The 16,361-nt window shown below is 46.4% G+C and overlaps 1 protein-coding gene across 1 annotated transcript in view; it reads left to right on the forward strand.

The window, feature by feature from the left end:
* Positions 1 to 5,083: 5,083 nt before the first annotated feature.
* Lrpprc (leucine rich pentatricopeptide repeat containing) overlaps positions 5,084 to 16,361 on the forward strand; it is an 82,639-nt gene continuing 71,361 nt past the window's right edge. Inside the window, exon 1 of the mRNA XM_050146001.1 lies at positions 5,084 to 5,812. Within this exon, the coding sequence (XP_050001958.1) occupies positions 5,664 to 5,812 (149 nt within the window). The 5' untranslated portion in view covers positions 5,084 to 5,663. The remainder of the gene's footprint in view (positions 5,813 to 16,361) is intronic.

The following is a 16,361-nucleotide window of genomic DNA, read 5'->3' on the forward strand; positions in this document are numbered from 1 at the left end:
GCACATCGGTGGGGCAGCTGTGGCAGGTGGGTGATGGATAGGCATGCCATGCAGAGAGAGGGTTTAGGTATAGTTTATTCAGTAAAAGGGAAGGAAAGGGAAGGGGAGAGAGAAAAAAAACAGGGGGGAGAGAAAAAGGAAGCAGAAGAGCCATGGCAGCCACTTCTCCTGAAGAGGGCAGAGAGAGCATGGGCTTGAAGTAGAAGGAAGATCCGCTTGCCTAGGCTGAAGAGGGGAGTGGGCAGGGCTTGTCTCTTAAAGGGACAGGACAGACCATTACACTTCTCACCTAATGCTGTAATACCATGGAGACTTCACAAAGTTCTGCCTCCGAGAACAATGAACAATTAACAATTAAAACCAGCCATCAGAATCAAGTGGATGAACAACAACAGCAATCACACCAGACAAAAATACTAGACAAAGTCGGGTAGTGGTGTGGCACATGCTTTTAATCCCAGCCCTTGGGAGGCAGAGACAGGCAGATCTCTGTGAGATTTGAGGCCAGCCTGGTCTACAAGACCAGGACTAGTTCCAGGACAGACTCCAAAGCTACAGAGAAACCCTGTCTCGAAAAAAGCCAAGGAAAACAAACAACAACAACAAACAAACAAAAAGGACATGACTGCCCCTGGGTCTGGTGGAGGAGAAAGTTGATTGTAGATGCGCGGGAGAGCATAGTCAGAGGCAGGGACATCTGGGAGAGTCCAGAATGAGTACAGACTGCACTGGGCCCTGTGCAGAGAGAGGGAGGGGAACCGGGTGCAGCAGCCAAGAGGCCAAAGGTACAAAAAAGGGCAGGCAATCAAAATGTCTGGATTACATAGGGCAGAGCCTCTGGGGGAAGGGCAGCCCAGCTGCTGGGCTGAAGAGTTCAGGCTAGCAGGTGGGATGTGCCAGCCATAAACTGTAATAGGTATGGTCTGAAGGATTCTGGGAGAACCTGGTGGCTCTGTCTGCTTTGATATGTTAAAGCCATTTGGGCCAGGGCTTGAAATTTAACACCAAGGAGTGGAGTTTTCAGGAGTAAACACTTAGAAAATCCATTATGGTAATTACTTCTACCAGCCTTCTTCCACATTTGTATTCAAACCCCTAGTCTTCCTTGGATGTAGCATATACTTGGAGAGTCTGCATTCTCTCTCTCTTTGTGTGTGTGTGTGTGTGTGTGTGTTTAAGACAGGATTTCTCAGTATCCTGGAACCTGCTCTGTAGACCAGGCTGGCCTCAAACTCACAGAGATCCACCTGCCTCTGCCTCCCGAGTGCTGAGATTAAAGGCGTGTGCCACCACCACTGGGCTCTGCATTATTTTTTAAAGCTGTATGTACTGGTCGGCTTAATTCCTAGCATCCACACACAGTGACTTGCAACCTGTCTGTAACTCCAGTCCCAGGGAATCTGAAACCCTCTTCTGACCTTCGAGGGCACCAGGCGTGCCTGTGGTCATATGCATACATGCAGAAAAAACACTCATACACATAAAATAATGATAAAACAACTCTTTTTTTTAAAAATGCTAGTGAATTGGTTTCATAGCAGCTCACCAAATTTTCCAATTGTTTTTCCATCTCATCTACATAAAAGCCCAAGTCTTGACAGCCAGCTCCCTGGGTCCCATGTGCAAAGACCCTTCTAGTCATTCACACCCTGCATGATCTGACTCCCAAATACCTCTGTGACCTCCCTGTCGAACGCCACTCCCTGCTCATTCTTTTCATCTGGTCCTTTTCAGTTTCCTCCACCTCAGGGTTTTGAATTTGCTGTTGTCTAAAACTAGCACAAGAGCTGGCTCTCCTTTTTTTCTCCAGACAACCCTCACTTCCTCTCTTTTGATTTTTGTTCAGCTGGTGAGTAAGTTCCTTGTTTTGTTGCTGCAACACAATACCTGAGAAAAAGCAACTTAAGGGGAAACTTTGTCTTTGGCTCATTGTGGTATAGGCCATCAGGGTGACATGGCAGCATGAGCTTGGTCACGTTGCTGTAGGCCTTAGCCAACCACGATATAGGAGCAGACCACCCGAAAGAAGTTCTTCCAACCATCATCACCTGCCAGTCTCAGTAGTTTACCCTGAGGCAATACCTGGTTGCGGGAAGGTCAACAAACTGAGATTACTAAGGCACCACCCAAGAACAGACCATCCAAAGGAAATTCCTAATGTTCCAACCATTGTAGATAGGATCGCCTGCCAGCAAACATTCACCAGGACACCCCTAGACAAATGTCAGCCAATCAGGGGTCCTGAATCTTGGAAATCCCTTACCCCCACCTTTACTACTATAAAAACCCAACTCTAACTGAGCTCGGGTGTTGACAGGGGTTTCTGTTCCACCTAGTCCCACAGCTGTTAAGTCCCAAAGAATCACACAGATGTCTACATTAAATATAAAGTGATTGGCCTATTAGCTCAGGCTTCTTATTAACTGTTAACTAATATTAGCCCATAATTCTTGTCTGTGTTAGCCACATGGCTTGGTACCTTTTTTGGCGAGGCAGTCACATCTTGCTTGCTCTGTGTCTGCTTCCTCCGTGTCTGAGTGACCGACTACAGACTGCATCTCTCTTCTTCTCAGAATTCTCCTGTTCTCAATGCCCCACTTCTTCCTGCCTGGTCGCCAGCCTATACTTCCTGCCAATCAGCATTTTATTAAACAAGCACAAGAAACAAATCTTTACAGGGTAAAACTATTGTCCCACAGCACTGGAGGTTCTCCAATTATTCCAATATGTTGGACACACTGAGAGACCATGTTTGCAAACTTGTAAAAAATAAAAAAAAACTCTTTGCTTTTACATACACTACTCTGTTTCCTTGTTGGTTTTGAAAAGGGGGAACTTCACAAATCTGGGCATAACAGCTGCATAGGGTGTCAGGAAACAAAGAGATGATGTCTGGTGCCCAGTGCTTTCTTCTTTTGATTCAGCCCTGCCAAGTCATCCAATGGTGCCACTCGTACTTAGGGTGGTTCTATAATGGTAAAAATAAAATGGTGCAATTTCCCAAGGGGTGGCAGGCAGAGGGCCATGAGGGGCAGTGAGTCCCAGGCAGGGAGCAGTGCTTCAGGTGAGAGACCCCCGTGGGTCAGTTGGTCCCATGATGAGCTGCAGAGGGTGAGAGACAGAGATGAATAGGATAGGCACGCTATGCAGAGAAACTGGGTATTTATTTAGTGGGTTATGGAGGGGAACAGAGGAAGGGAAGAAGGAGGAAGAGGAGAAAGAGGCAGAGGGAGAAGAGAAACAGAGAAAGAGAGGAGGGGGAGAGGAGAGGAGAATAGAGGAGAGGAGAGGCTAGCTCTTCAGGAGAGAGAGGGAAAAGGGAAGAAGGAGCTCAGTCTGGAAGTGGAAGGAAGATCACCTTGCCTCAGGTGACAGAGGAGGGAGTGGGTGGGTCCTGTCTATAGTATAGACTATTGCAGGTTCTTACCCCTTCAACTAATCCAACCTAGAAACCCCCTCACAGACATGCCCAAAGGCTGGTTTCCGTGGTGACTGTAAGCACTGCTGCTTGGATGGAAAGGGATCCTGGAATTATAGCACAGGTCACACAAAGCATAGCAGCTTACAGCCCTGCTCTAGGGAGAGGTTCCCCTAATGTAACAAACAGTTCTGCTGGAGCAGGTGAGGGCTTCCCCAGTGAAGTTGTTACATGTTGGCTAGGTCCCTAAGCAGAGGATAACAACTCTGCTTAGCTAGGGGAGGTTTCCCCACTGCTCTGTTTTGTTCTGCCAGTGACTCAGCTGGAAAGTTGCTACTTCTTCGCTCTGCTCCATTCCTAGGAAAGGTCTCACCCAAACCTCATTCAAGAGATTTATTGGGAGGGAAGAATCCAGGAGAGTGACTGCCTCTGTCAGGGTGAAAAAGAAAGCAGCAAACTGAACGGGTGCAAGGCATATATGTACAGGGCTTCTTAGGGGCGGAGTCTTTCCAAGGAGAAGATTTTTTTCAGGGTGGACTTGGCAGTTTTCAGTTCCTTGAAACAGATTGGCTAGATCTCATGCTCAGGGATTGGTTGGTTTTCTGCTCAGGAATTGGTGGGTTTTCTGCTCAGGAATTGGTTGGTTTTCTCCTCAGGAATTGGTTGTTTTTCTGCTCAGGGATTGGTGGGTTTTCTGCTCAACAACTTTTTGGTTTTCTGCTTAACTGGTCAGGGGCAGATTTGGCTCTGGTTTCAGGGCCAAAGTGTGTTTCTTTGGCTCTAGTTTCAGTGTCAGGGTGTGTTTCTTTGACTCTGGACAGGGTGTGTTTTTTTGGCTGGCCCTTTTCCCCTACAGGGTCTCTAAATCAAGATTAATCATCACAGATGGCAACCTACCATCAATTCTTTGATTTATTTTACATCACAATTCTTGTGTGGCTCTTTAAATGTACAGTGTTTCATCTGAGTTGAGACTCGTTCTGTGTTGTCTGTTGCATCCCTAGGATCTCAAATAGTGTCTGGCACAAAATATGTGCTTAATAAACAGTTCTGATACAGAATGAGGGAATAAATTACATTCTATCATAGTGCTTAAGAGTATAACTTAGAGTAAATTAAACTTTTTTTTTTCCTGGGGGCTATCAGCTTCTTCTCCAAAAGGAACGTAAATCAAGTTATCTCTAAACGTATATTCACTCGATAAATTCTTAATGTACGGAAGGTGTCTCAACCCGAGCAGGGCCTTCCACTACACAAGAGGTCGCAGTCTGTGCTCTCGGAGTTTGTTGCCCAGGAGAAACAGTCAAATAGGAAACTTCCAGAGGGAGAAAGAATCTGACTGCTCACCTGGTGACAGTCAAGGAACAGTTAAGTAAGTAGAGGGTAGAAACCTGTTCCCGGTTCACGCGAATACACGGGGAACCCTTTCAGAATGCAAGCCCTGTGAAGGTAAGAACTTGTTTTACAAACTCCCGATATACTAGCAGACAATCACACCATTGCCTTAAAAGCTATATTGGTGTATTGACTGAAAGGAGGACCGGGGCAGCGAGAAAGGGAAAGTTCAATCTCGATATTTAAAACTATACGATCTTTGTTAAAATCCATTTATTTCATAAAGCGAGGCACTGCCTATGCACTTGGGATGAGGTCTGTCTATTCTGTCTACCACATCCCCAATCCCAACAACACAAATCGTATATATTTAATTAGAGGGCCCACAGCCCAGTCTCAGTTTCCTTCATCAAGTTTTCCTCTAACCCCCGTTTCTGAGTGCTAAGGCAGGAACTACGTCACTGAGCAACTAGGTCAGCAACCTTGGCGCAGGGAAGAAACGTAGTCGGTACTCCGGGATCCGCACAGTCGGCCCTTCCCAGCACCCTCGGTGTTGCGCCTAGTCGGCCCCCCACAAGCCCTTGCGCGAGCATGGGCAGAGTCGACCTCTAGGGGCTCTACCAACTGCAACGTCTGGTGGGGGTGATGTGGCTGAGCTCTCCGAGAGCGGGAGCGAGAGAGAAGGGAAACCGGAACGTTGAGGACAGAGAACAAAAATTATTGTTGTAAAGCAAAGAAGTGATCCGGGTGTCCCAGGGAGTTCGGCTCTCTCCTCCTGTGCGCCTTGGCGAGGCTCCGGCCTCCCCTGCGCTTGGCCGTTGGTCCGTCCCACTCGGGGGCGACCCCCGTCGTCACGTGTTCCTCCAGGTCCTCGGCAGGAGCGTGCTTCCCGGCTTGGGCACCCTGAGCCATGGCTGCCCTCCTGAGACCTGCTCGTTGGCTGCTCGGGGCCACGGCGGCCCCGCGCCTCCCGCTGTCCCTGCGCCTCTTTGCGGGCTGCCCGGGCCGGCTGTTCTCCGTCGCCCGGGTGGCGGCGGCTGGGAGCAGGCCGCCTGCGGGGTGAGTACCGGACCCTTCCTCCTGCGGGCGGGTGGACAGACGTCTGGGCTCGCGTTCTCCGGCTCAGGGCTCCCGGCAGCTCAGGCATAGTCTCCCATGCTTTGGCCAGTGCTCTTGCCCGTGATTTGGGGGTAACAAGGTTGAGCGTCTTGAGAAGGTCATGGTCGAGGACATGGCTGGTTTCCGGCTTGCTGCTTGAGGTCGCCACCTGCTCTTGGACTGGGGACCGCCCAGGAAGCTGAGGGATTTGGGGGGCCTGCTACGGTGGGAGCAGGTGCTGTGTCCTTCCTTAGGAGTACCCTTCCTGGGTGCTGTCCCACGCTGTTGATCAGTAACTTGCTTGTGTGTAGTCGTAGGAGGCTTCGGGTTTTCCTACCTCCTTCTCTGGGGGGTGGGGTTTGAAATATTGAGTAACCCAGGGATAGTTTAGAGCATGACATTTGATAATGCCCAGTTCGGGTTTTTGCCTGAGTTTTTTGGATGAAATTTTCATTCAGTATTTAGGCCGCTGTCATGGGTTGGACATTGTCTCGGCAGAATAGTATAATGAACACATGTCAGACACTGTTGGGATCTGTCTAGGAATGCAAAAACAAGTTAAACACCCAGTTAGTGTCAAGTATTTGTGTGAGTACATCTTCGTGGTTTGAGGTTATAGGGAAATAAGAATGCTCATTTGATTAGTGTTCTGATCACCAGGAAAAGGAAGATGGGTACTTAGGTTTTAGCACCAGAGAGAAATTGACAATTGAATGACCTTCAAAAAAGCTTTGGGGTCTAGCAAGATTTGGGAACTGATCTGGAGTGGGGAGCCATGGACTGAGGGTGCTTCAGTTCATTGCCCTATGCCATTGGACAAATCACTCAACATCCAAGACCTTCAGGTACACAGGTGTACACAGTACCAAGGGAGTACTCAGTAACTGCTTTGCTGCCGTAATAGAAGTAACTGTCTTCGTGGGCCAGCCTGGCACTGTGGATGATTCGGTGAAGAAAATGTTCTCAACAGCTTAGGTGCACACCTTCCGAGTGCTGCTGCTTGGAATTTAGGCCTGAACAATGAACCTTCAAGAAATCATTGCCTTTGCTTTCGCCACATCTCTTCATCCTTCACCTCCTAGCTCTCATTTCTTTCAGTAGAGCAGCCAATCCCTTGTACATTCCTGTAGTCCAGTGGTCCTCAGCCTGTGCGCTGAGACCCCTTTGGAGGGTTGCATATGTCAGATATCCTGCATATCAATATTTACATTATGATTCATATCAGCAGCACAATTACAGTTATGAAGTAGCCATGAAATAATTTCATGGATGGGGGTCACCCCAACACGAGAAACTATATTAAAGGGTCATAGCACTAGGAAGGTTGAGGACCACTGCTCTAGTCCTCAACATGAGGCCAGAGGCCAGGAATGCAGTGCTATTGTTGACATCTCTGTAGTGTTTGGGAAACCTTGAACACATTTTAGTGACAAGCTCTTGGTCTAGATGTTTAGCACATCTGGGTTCCGGTCCTTGCTGCTAACCTTAGACCTTCCTGTCTGTGAAGGGAGAGGTGCCAGGTGTCTTTGTAAAGCTGATCTTTTGTCATTCAGGGCTCAGGTGTCTCTTTAGAAGAAGCTTTGTCTAAATTTCCTGTGGCTCCTCTAGAAAAAGCACGTCCCCTGCAAGTCTGCTGACCTCCGTTTGATCCCCAGGACCCACGTGGAAGGAAAGGCTCCTGCAACTTGTCCTGACCTCCGCCTGTAGCACGCACAAAAGATAAATACAAGAAGACCCTGAGCAGTGACATTACCGCATCTGAGTCTTGTCTACGACCACGTGTTCTTTTTTCTTGTTCTCTGTTTCCGTGGTAGGAAGTAGGCTGTGGAGCACAGTACTCGGTCTTGTTCACAAAGCTGTGTGCTCAGCTCTCAGCAGGCAGTAAAATAGTGTTTGTTTTCTTTCCCTGGACTTTGAACACTTTCCCCTACAGGCTCCTATCCCACAACATCTTTCTGTTTTGTTTTGTTTGTGTTGGTGCCCTCTGATCCCCTGGAGTTTTAGTTACAAGCAGTTGTGAGCTGTCTGGCATGGGTGCTGGGAACTGAACTTGGGTCCTTTAAAAGAACAGGAAGCGTTCTTAACTGCTGAGCTGCCTCTTCAGCCCCTTTTATTTTTTTTTTAAGCTGCAAAACTCACGTTCCTTGATGAATAACTAAATTACAGAGGGAAAATACCAAAAATCTTGTTTAATTATCACCCAGAGAGAACCATTGGTACACTATTAGTATATTTTTCAGTTGTTTATGTGGCTGTATAATATGACAGAAGACGTCATGATTACCAAGTCTGTGTTCTGGGCTTGAATCTCTAGCATCCTACTTCCCTTTTCCATAATGCCCCTTTCCTGGCTAGGATGGCACTGTCAGTTTCTTGTGTCTCAGGATTTTTTTGTACCTGCCTCCTTGATACTTGTCCCCATGTTCATGTATTAGATGCTCACACACTCGGAGACTTGGCTGTCGTGTGTTAGATGCTCACACACTCAGAGACTCTGCTGTCGTGTGTTAGATGCTCACACACTCAGAGACTCTGCTGTCGTGTATTAGATGCTCACACACTCAGAGACTCTGCTGTCATGTGTTAGATGCTCACACACTCAGACTTTGCTGTTGTGTGTTAGATGCTCACACACTCAGACTTTGCTGTTGTGTGTTAGATGCTCACACACTCAGACTTTGCTGTTGTATGTTAGATGCTCACACACTCAGAGGCTTTGCTGTTGTATGTTAGATGCTCACACACTCAGAGGCTTTGCTGTTGTATGTTAGATGCTCACACACTCAGAGACTTGGCTGTCGTGTGTTAGATGCTCACACACTCAGACTTTGCTGTTGTATGTTAGATGCTCACACACTCAGAGGCTTTGCTGTTGTATGTTAGATGCTCACACACTCAGAGGCTTGGCTGTCGTGTGTTAGATGCTCACACACTCAGACTTTGCTGTTGTATGTTAGATGCTCACACACTCAGAGGCTTTGCTGTTGTATGTTAGATGCTCACACACTCAGAGACTTGGCTGTCGTGTGTTAGATGCTCGCACACTCAGACTTTGCTGTTGTATGTTAGATGCTCACACACTCAGAGGCTTTGCTGTTGTATGTTAGATGCTCACACACTCAGAGACTTGGCTGTCGTGTGTTAGATGCTCACACACTCAGACTTTGCTGTTGTATGTTAGATGCTCACACACTCAGAGGCTTTGCTGTTGTATGTTAGATGCTCACACACTCAGAGGCTTGGCTGTCGTGTGTTAGATGCTCACACACTCAGACTTTGCTGTTGTATGTTAGATGCTCACACACTCAGAGGCTTTGCTGTTGTATGTTAGATGCTCACACACTCAGAGACTTGGCTGTCGTGTGTTAGATGCTCGCACACTCAGACTTTGCTGTTGTATGTTAGATGCTCACACACTCAGAGGCTTTGCTGTTGTATGTTAGATGCTCACACACTCAGAGACTTGGCTGTCGTGTGTTAGATGCTCACACACTCAGAGACTTGGCTGTCGTGTGTTAGATGCTCGCACACTCAGACTTTGCTGTTGTGTGTTAGATGCTCACACACTCAGAGGCTTTGCTGTTGTATGTTAGATGCTCACACACTCAGAGACTTGGCTGTCGTGTGTTAGATGCTCGCACACTCAGACTTTGCTGTTGTATGTTAGATGCTCACACACTCAGAGGCTTTGCTGTTGTATGTTAGATGCTCACACACTCAGAGACTTGGCTGTCGTGTGTTAGATGCTCACACACTCAGAGACTTGGCTGTCGTGTGTTAGATGCTCACACACTCAGACTTTGCTGTCGTGTGTTAGATGCTCACACACTCAGAGGCTTTGCTGTTGTATGTTAGATGCTCACACACTCGGAGACTTGGCTGTCGTGTGTTAGATGCTCGCACACTCAGAGGCTTGGCTGTGGCAGCTTACATGGTGTCATCTTCTGTTCTCAGTGTCGTGGTCACGGTGTGACTGCTAGCTCGGGCAGTTGCATTGTTTCTCCTGGATGTGGACTGTCAGCTGGGAAGTCCCTCTGGCTGAGCTACAGATGCTTCAAACCCAACCATCTTGAAGGGCAGGAACTCAGTTTTTCTCCCAAATCTGTGCTGTCACTGTTCTGTTACTTAGAAAGAGCCCATTCGTGTTTATGCTTGCTTTTGTTCCTCCCTCCCCCAACGCCTCATCGTCCCCTTTCATCAACAAGTGATAAAATCCCAGAGTTCTGTTTCATTTGGAATGGATACCCCATCTCTCCTGCCCCCATCGTCCTTTTTCTGGAGTTTCTGATAGACTTGATTGCGTCATTCAGGTTCACAGTTGAGCACTCTGGCTCCAGCTGTTTCCAGGGTAAGTCTTACCTGGTGCTTTCATGGGTGTTTTTGGGAATGAGATGCCTCAGCTCTTCTGTCTTCCCATGGCAAGCGGTAAAGCAACAGGGAGGGCTGTTTCTCTAGGAATCCTGTGAAAATGCAGTCTGATTATGAAGAGCTGCTGTTCAGGACTTGAGACCGAATGGCTTACCAAGCCTCCAGATAATAGAGGGGCTGTGGGACTGAGTCAGGAGGTGTTGAAATACGAGCGGCGGGGCTGTGTCCCCAGCACCCCGGCCCCCTGCTAGCATATGCCCAAAATAACAACGCACAAACTGTATTCATTTAAACACTGCTTGGCCCATTTCTATCTAGCCTCTTCTCGGCTAACTCTCGCACCTGAACTAGCCCATTTCTAATAATTGTTTGTAGAACCCCAAGGTGCGCTTACCGGGAAGATTCTAGCCTACGTCCATCCTGGATCGGAGCTGCCTGGGAGAGCAGAGCCTGGTGTTTCTGCTCCAGAGAGCAGAGCTGTCAAGTCTCTCCAGGGGGAAGAGCAGAGTCTGAGTTCACCTCCTCTTCCTCCCAGCATCCTATTCTGTTTACTCCTCCCACCTATGTTTTAACCTATCAGGGCCAAGGAGTTTCTTTATTGCTTAACCAATGAAATCAACAGATTGATATATGACACTCCCACATCAAGGAGGGCCCACTGGGCCAACTGCCTTTGAATGTGATGCTCATTCTCCTCATACTGAGAAGTTCGTATCTGTGATAGGCCCTCTCAGCTGCTGCTTCCATGCGTTCCTCTGATGTCCTCTTCTCAGCTCTGAATGGGCAGCATGCTGTTAGCCCTGTTAACATGTGTAACCCTGGATTCTATTACCTGTGGCACTGCAGATCTTGTTAGTTCCTTAAAGGCAAGGTCTTCATCTTAGTGTTTTGCCTCCCTTGATGCCTACTTTGTTTGTGGAGTGGATGTCAGACATTTGTTCAATAAATCAAGACATCACAGACACTGAGAGAGGGATAAGATGAGCTGAAGATTAGGGGCTCTTAGTTCACCTCTGTGCTCTAGAGTGGTTCTGCCTGTTCACCCTTGCCTTGCTTTTCAGCTCTGCTGTCTGACTTGGACTAATAGGCATTACTGAGTGGGACTTACTAGCCTTGCTTCATCTGTACCCAGAAGTGTGCACCTTGTATTTTTGTGTCTTGCTCTTCAGTTTTCCTTTTAGCATTTTCCTCTTTTTTGGAAGGAAATTCTTCTGGCCCTTACCTTCTGCATGAGGAGGGTGAGGGGGCTTTCCTTCCTTTCTCCTGGTTTTTTTTTTTTTTTTTTTTTTTCCTTAAGCTGCCTGTGCTTCTCTTTAGATCTTAGAGTAATCCCCACGTGTTTCGGAGGAAAGATGAACTTGAAATGAAGTCTGTGTGAAAGTAGATGTAGATTGATGATTGTGGCCTACAGGTGAAGATTACGTGTCCATTAGAGTTGTCATTGGAAGAAAAGTAAACTTTCCCTTTTTACCTGACATTTTGGAATGCTCTTAGAGTCTGAACCCTTTGGGCCTGTGAAACCCAAGACTCAACCCCTGCTCTCTTTCTATAAGCTCGTGAGTAGATGGTAGTCCTATCTAGTGATGTTGCATGCTCATAAGATGATAATTTATTGATGTTATGCACTCATAAGATGATACTGGATTGGTATTGCACAGAGAAGGTCAGTCACATTTGTTTTTGGGAAGGAGATGGACCGACCAGCCAACCATGCATGCCTGTGTGCCTGTGTGTTTCTTAATGTGTGCAGGTGCACATGCCACAGTGCGCGTATGATCAGAGGACACCTTTGTAGAGCCAGTTCTCCTTCCAGCATGCGGATCCGGGGATAGAACTCAAGTCAGAATTAGAGGCAAATGCCTTAGCCATTGAGCACCTCCCAGGCCCAAGAGGGAGCCTCATCTTTCAAGAGGATATGTGTTAAGTATCCAGGGCTTGAAGGCTAAAGAAGTCTGTGGACAGCCAGGCGGTGGTGGCACACGCCTTTAATCCCAGCACTCGGGAGGCAGAGGCAGGCGGATCTCTGTGAGTTCGAGACCAACCTGGTCTACAAGAGCTAGTTCCAGGACAGGCTCCAAAACCACAGAGAAACCCTGTCTCGAAAAAAAAACCTAAAAAATAAAAAAAGAAGTCTGTGGACTTGGAGCCCACACTTTGATCTTGTGTGGGTTTGAAATCTGTTACTGCAAGTTGATTGCCATACTGGCTCCATGATTGGCTGTAGCGGGGCCTCAATCCAGAGGAGGAGTTTGAATGTGTTGGATCTTGACAAAATAATTGTATTTAGAACGTGAGGAAAAGACAGGATGGCCAGTTGGGAACAGTATGGGTACTGCAAACGGGGGCTCAACTAGCATGCGGAACTGAAGCATGCGGAACTGAAGCATGCGGAACTGAAGCATGCGGAACTGAAGGTTCTGTTTTCCCGGAGAGAGCAGGAGGTTGGTGAGAGTGTTAGACCTGAAGAGTAGATTTGGAGGTCAGGACAAGTGGGGTCCATGAGAACAAACCCTTACGCAGACTGCCTCTCTCTCTGCATGCATTGTACCTGCAGCTCACTTTCTGGCCTGAGAATACAAGCTGGGAAATGGAAGCCTCTCACTCAGATTGTGCTTCCTGATTCGGAGATAGTCTTGAATGTGTTTTAGATGCTGAAGGGATGACTTTAAGATAGAAAGCATTTTAAAAAGACTTTATTTTAGGCCATGCGATCGTGGCGCATGCCTTTAATCCCAGCACTCGGGAGGCAGATGCAGGTGAATCCCTGTGAGTTTGAGGCCAGCCTGGTCTTCAAGAGCTAGTTCCAGGACAGCTAGGATTGTTACACAGGGATACCCTGTCTCGAAAAACCAAAAAAAAAAAAAAAATTTATTTTTAATGATGTGTACCTATATACACAAGAGTTCAGGTGCCTGCACAGGCCAGAAGAAGGTGTCAGATGACCTGGAGTTGGCGTTACAAAACATGGTGCTGGGTGTTACACAAGAGCTGTATGCGGCTCTTTGTGGCTGAGCTATCTTTTCAGCTCCATAAAAATGTTTCTCAAAACAGCAGTGGATGATATATTTGAGTTTAAAAGTTAAAGGCCATTATAAGCACCTAATGCGTGTAAGACTTTGAGATGGTGAGAGTATAGTCAGTGTCGTTCTGATTGTATAGATTCTGAAAATCTTGCTTCATTTCCACACCATAGGGCCAGATCTGCTTAATGCATCCTCCAACACTTCCTGCCATAACTAAGAGAAGGGAGACCTCCTTTAGAACTGAGAAGTCGGGGAGATTTAGACTGCAAAGAATTGCCGTTTTAGGACAGCAGCTGGGAGCAGGTATAGCAGGGCCGCTAGTGGCCTTTCTGCACTAAGAGTCCTAGTCTTGGCAGAAAGCATAAAACCATGTTGGGAGAGAGCTGAATTTGGCAAGGCTTTTCAAGGAGAAAATTCATTATAGCTTAATTTTACAAAAGGTTTAGAAAAAGCACAAATTTACTGAGTGCTTTTCATCTAAGAGAGCTGTTCTTGGCGGGTGGTGGTGGTAGTGGTGGTGCACACCTTTAATTCCAGCACTTGGGAGGCAGAGTCAGGTGGATCAGTGTGAGCTCGAGGCCAGCCTGGGCCACACAGAAAGAAACCCTGTCTTGAAAAACCAAGGCCAGGGTTTGTGTTGATTTATTAGGATTGGAAGCTGCGTGCCCCTATCAGCCTGTCGTCCCCCTTCCTTTGTCACAAGTAGACCTGTGTGTGGTGCAGGGGGTTCTTGGGGTTGGGCTGGGGCTTGTCACTGAGCTATGACTCCAGAGTTTTTGTTCCAGTGAGGCTTAGGGAAGCTGATGAGTCTCTGAATCACGAAGCTTTCGCAGGCACGTTAGGTTTGAACAGGTCTTTGAAAGCCGTTTTCGAATTTCTTCTGAGGTACTGAAGAGAGGCGATGCTTTAGGAGATGCTGTGGTTGGTTATGTTTGCTAAGCTTACTTGCCAAACCTGTGAGCGTGTCCAGACGTGGAGCATTGTGTTCTGCCTTCAGACTTTTACTTGTTATTGGGCCCATTCTGAGTACTTACTATTTAAATATTTAATATTTTTCTTTATATTGGGCTTAGGTTTAAACTGACGTTTAAAAAGCTGTTTTTAGCCGGGCGGTGGTGGCGCACACTTTTAAACCCAGCACTCGGGAGGCAGAGGCAGACGGATCTTTGTGAGTTCGAGACCAACCTGGTCTACAAGAGCTAGTTTCAGGACAGGCTCCAAAACCACAGAGAAACCCTGTCTCAAACAAAACAAAACAAAAAAAAAACAAACAAACAAAAAAAAACCAAGCTTTTTATTTTATGTGTATGGTGTTTTGCCTACATGTGTATTTGTTCACCATGTTCTTGTAGTGCCCATGGAAGCCAGTAGAAGGCATCCCTGGAACCATGTGGGTGCTGGGGATTGAACTCGGGTCTAGAAGAGCAGCCAGTGCTCTTAACCACTGAGCTATCTCTCTAGCCCTTACGCTAACACTTTTATAACTTTATTTTGTCTTGAGCAAAAATGGTAATAAGAAAAGAGCTAAATTCAATAGTTACTATTTTTTTTTTAAATTTTCAACAAGTAAACCTATTGAAATGGAAAATCTTTGCCTAAATGCAGTCTCAAACCCATCTTGACTAGAAGTGTGTTGTAGACTAACTACATGGTCTCAGTTAATACTCTTGTAAGGGAAATACTGTTATCCTGAGTTAAAAAGTATTTGTTTAGTTTTGTTTGTGTTTTCCCACATGTTTATCTGTATACCACATGTGTGCCTGGTGCCCATAGAGGCTAGAGGGGGGTGTCAGAATAGAACCCCTGGAACTAGAGTTACAGCTGGTTGTGAGCTGCCACATGGATGCTGGGAACAGAACCTGGGTCCTGAAAGAGCAGCCTGTGCATTTAATCACTAAACCATCTCTCTTACCCTGTCCTCCTAAGGTTTAAGCATAGAAACTTCTTGGGCTGCTCTAAGATTGTCTGAGACTGAGTAATTTATAAGAAACAGAAAAAAAAAAAATCATTGTTTTTTTTTTTTTACAGATTTGGAGGCTCCCCATTTTCTAGTTGTTCTTCTTTAGGGTTAATTTTGACCACTTTGCAGTGTGTCTGTGTCTTGCTTGGTGCTCTGGTGCCGCATGGGCATGTCTTGAATGGTACTACCCAAATCAAGTATTGCTTCTCTCACCACATCTTTAACTAGCTTTTTCTGTGATTTGGGAAATACTTGTTAGTTTTCTCAAGTGTAAGTTGGGGGCTATCATAGTAATTTACTACTACTTAGTATGCATTAAAAAGTAATTATTAATAATACACCTTTTGGCCTGGCAGTGGTGACACACACCTTTAATCCCAGCACTCGGGAGGCAGAGAGAGGAGAATCTCTGAGTTTGAGGACAGCCTGGTCTACAAGACTGAGTTCTAGGACAACCAGGACTGTTCCACAGAGAAACCCTGTCTCAAAAAAAAAAAAAAAAAAAAACCAAACCAAAACAAAAACCAAAACAACACCTTTTGTCCTTTATTCCTATCCTTATCTTTAACCCTGAAAGCTCCAAAGTTACTTTAAACCAACTCATAAACCAGAGAAGAGTTTGAATGTGGAGTAAAGAATTTAATTGAAACAAAACCATGACAATTATTTTAAAAATCTACAGTTAGAGATTGGGCAGAAATTCTGAGCAGATGCCTCACTGGAGAAGGCAGAGAGACCTCATGAAAGTTTGCAAAATACCTAAGAGTTCCTAGGTTATTAACAAATTGTAAATGAAAACACTGATGAGCCACCTTACCTGGAACAATGACTACTTAAACCAAAACACTGAAAACTGAATGCTCGCAGTGGTAGAGAAAAAGAGCTCTCAGCTGCTGCCGTAGGAACACACACTGCGTAGCCGTTTGGAAAGTTGAAAGTAGACTTCACACCAAGTATTTACCCAAATGAGATCAGCACTTATGTTCTCACAATAATTGCACACATTGGCAAAACCCAAGGTTAGGAACATAGGAGAACAGTGGCTTTGGGGGACTGAGATCAAACCCAGGGCCTTTTGCATGCTGAGTGCATGCTCCATCACTCAGTTATGCACATAGCTCCTACAGTTTTATTTCTAAACTCACCACTGACTGGTAAA

This window comes from Alexandromys fortis, unplaced genomic scaffold, assembly GCF_014885135.2.
Source record: "Alexandromys fortis isolate MF-2015 unplaced genomic scaffold, M_Fortis_MF-2015_v1.1 scaffold_42, whole genome shotgun sequence".
Lineage (NCBI taxonomy): Eukaryota > Metazoa > Chordata > Mammalia > Rodentia > Cricetidae > Alexandromys > Alexandromys fortis.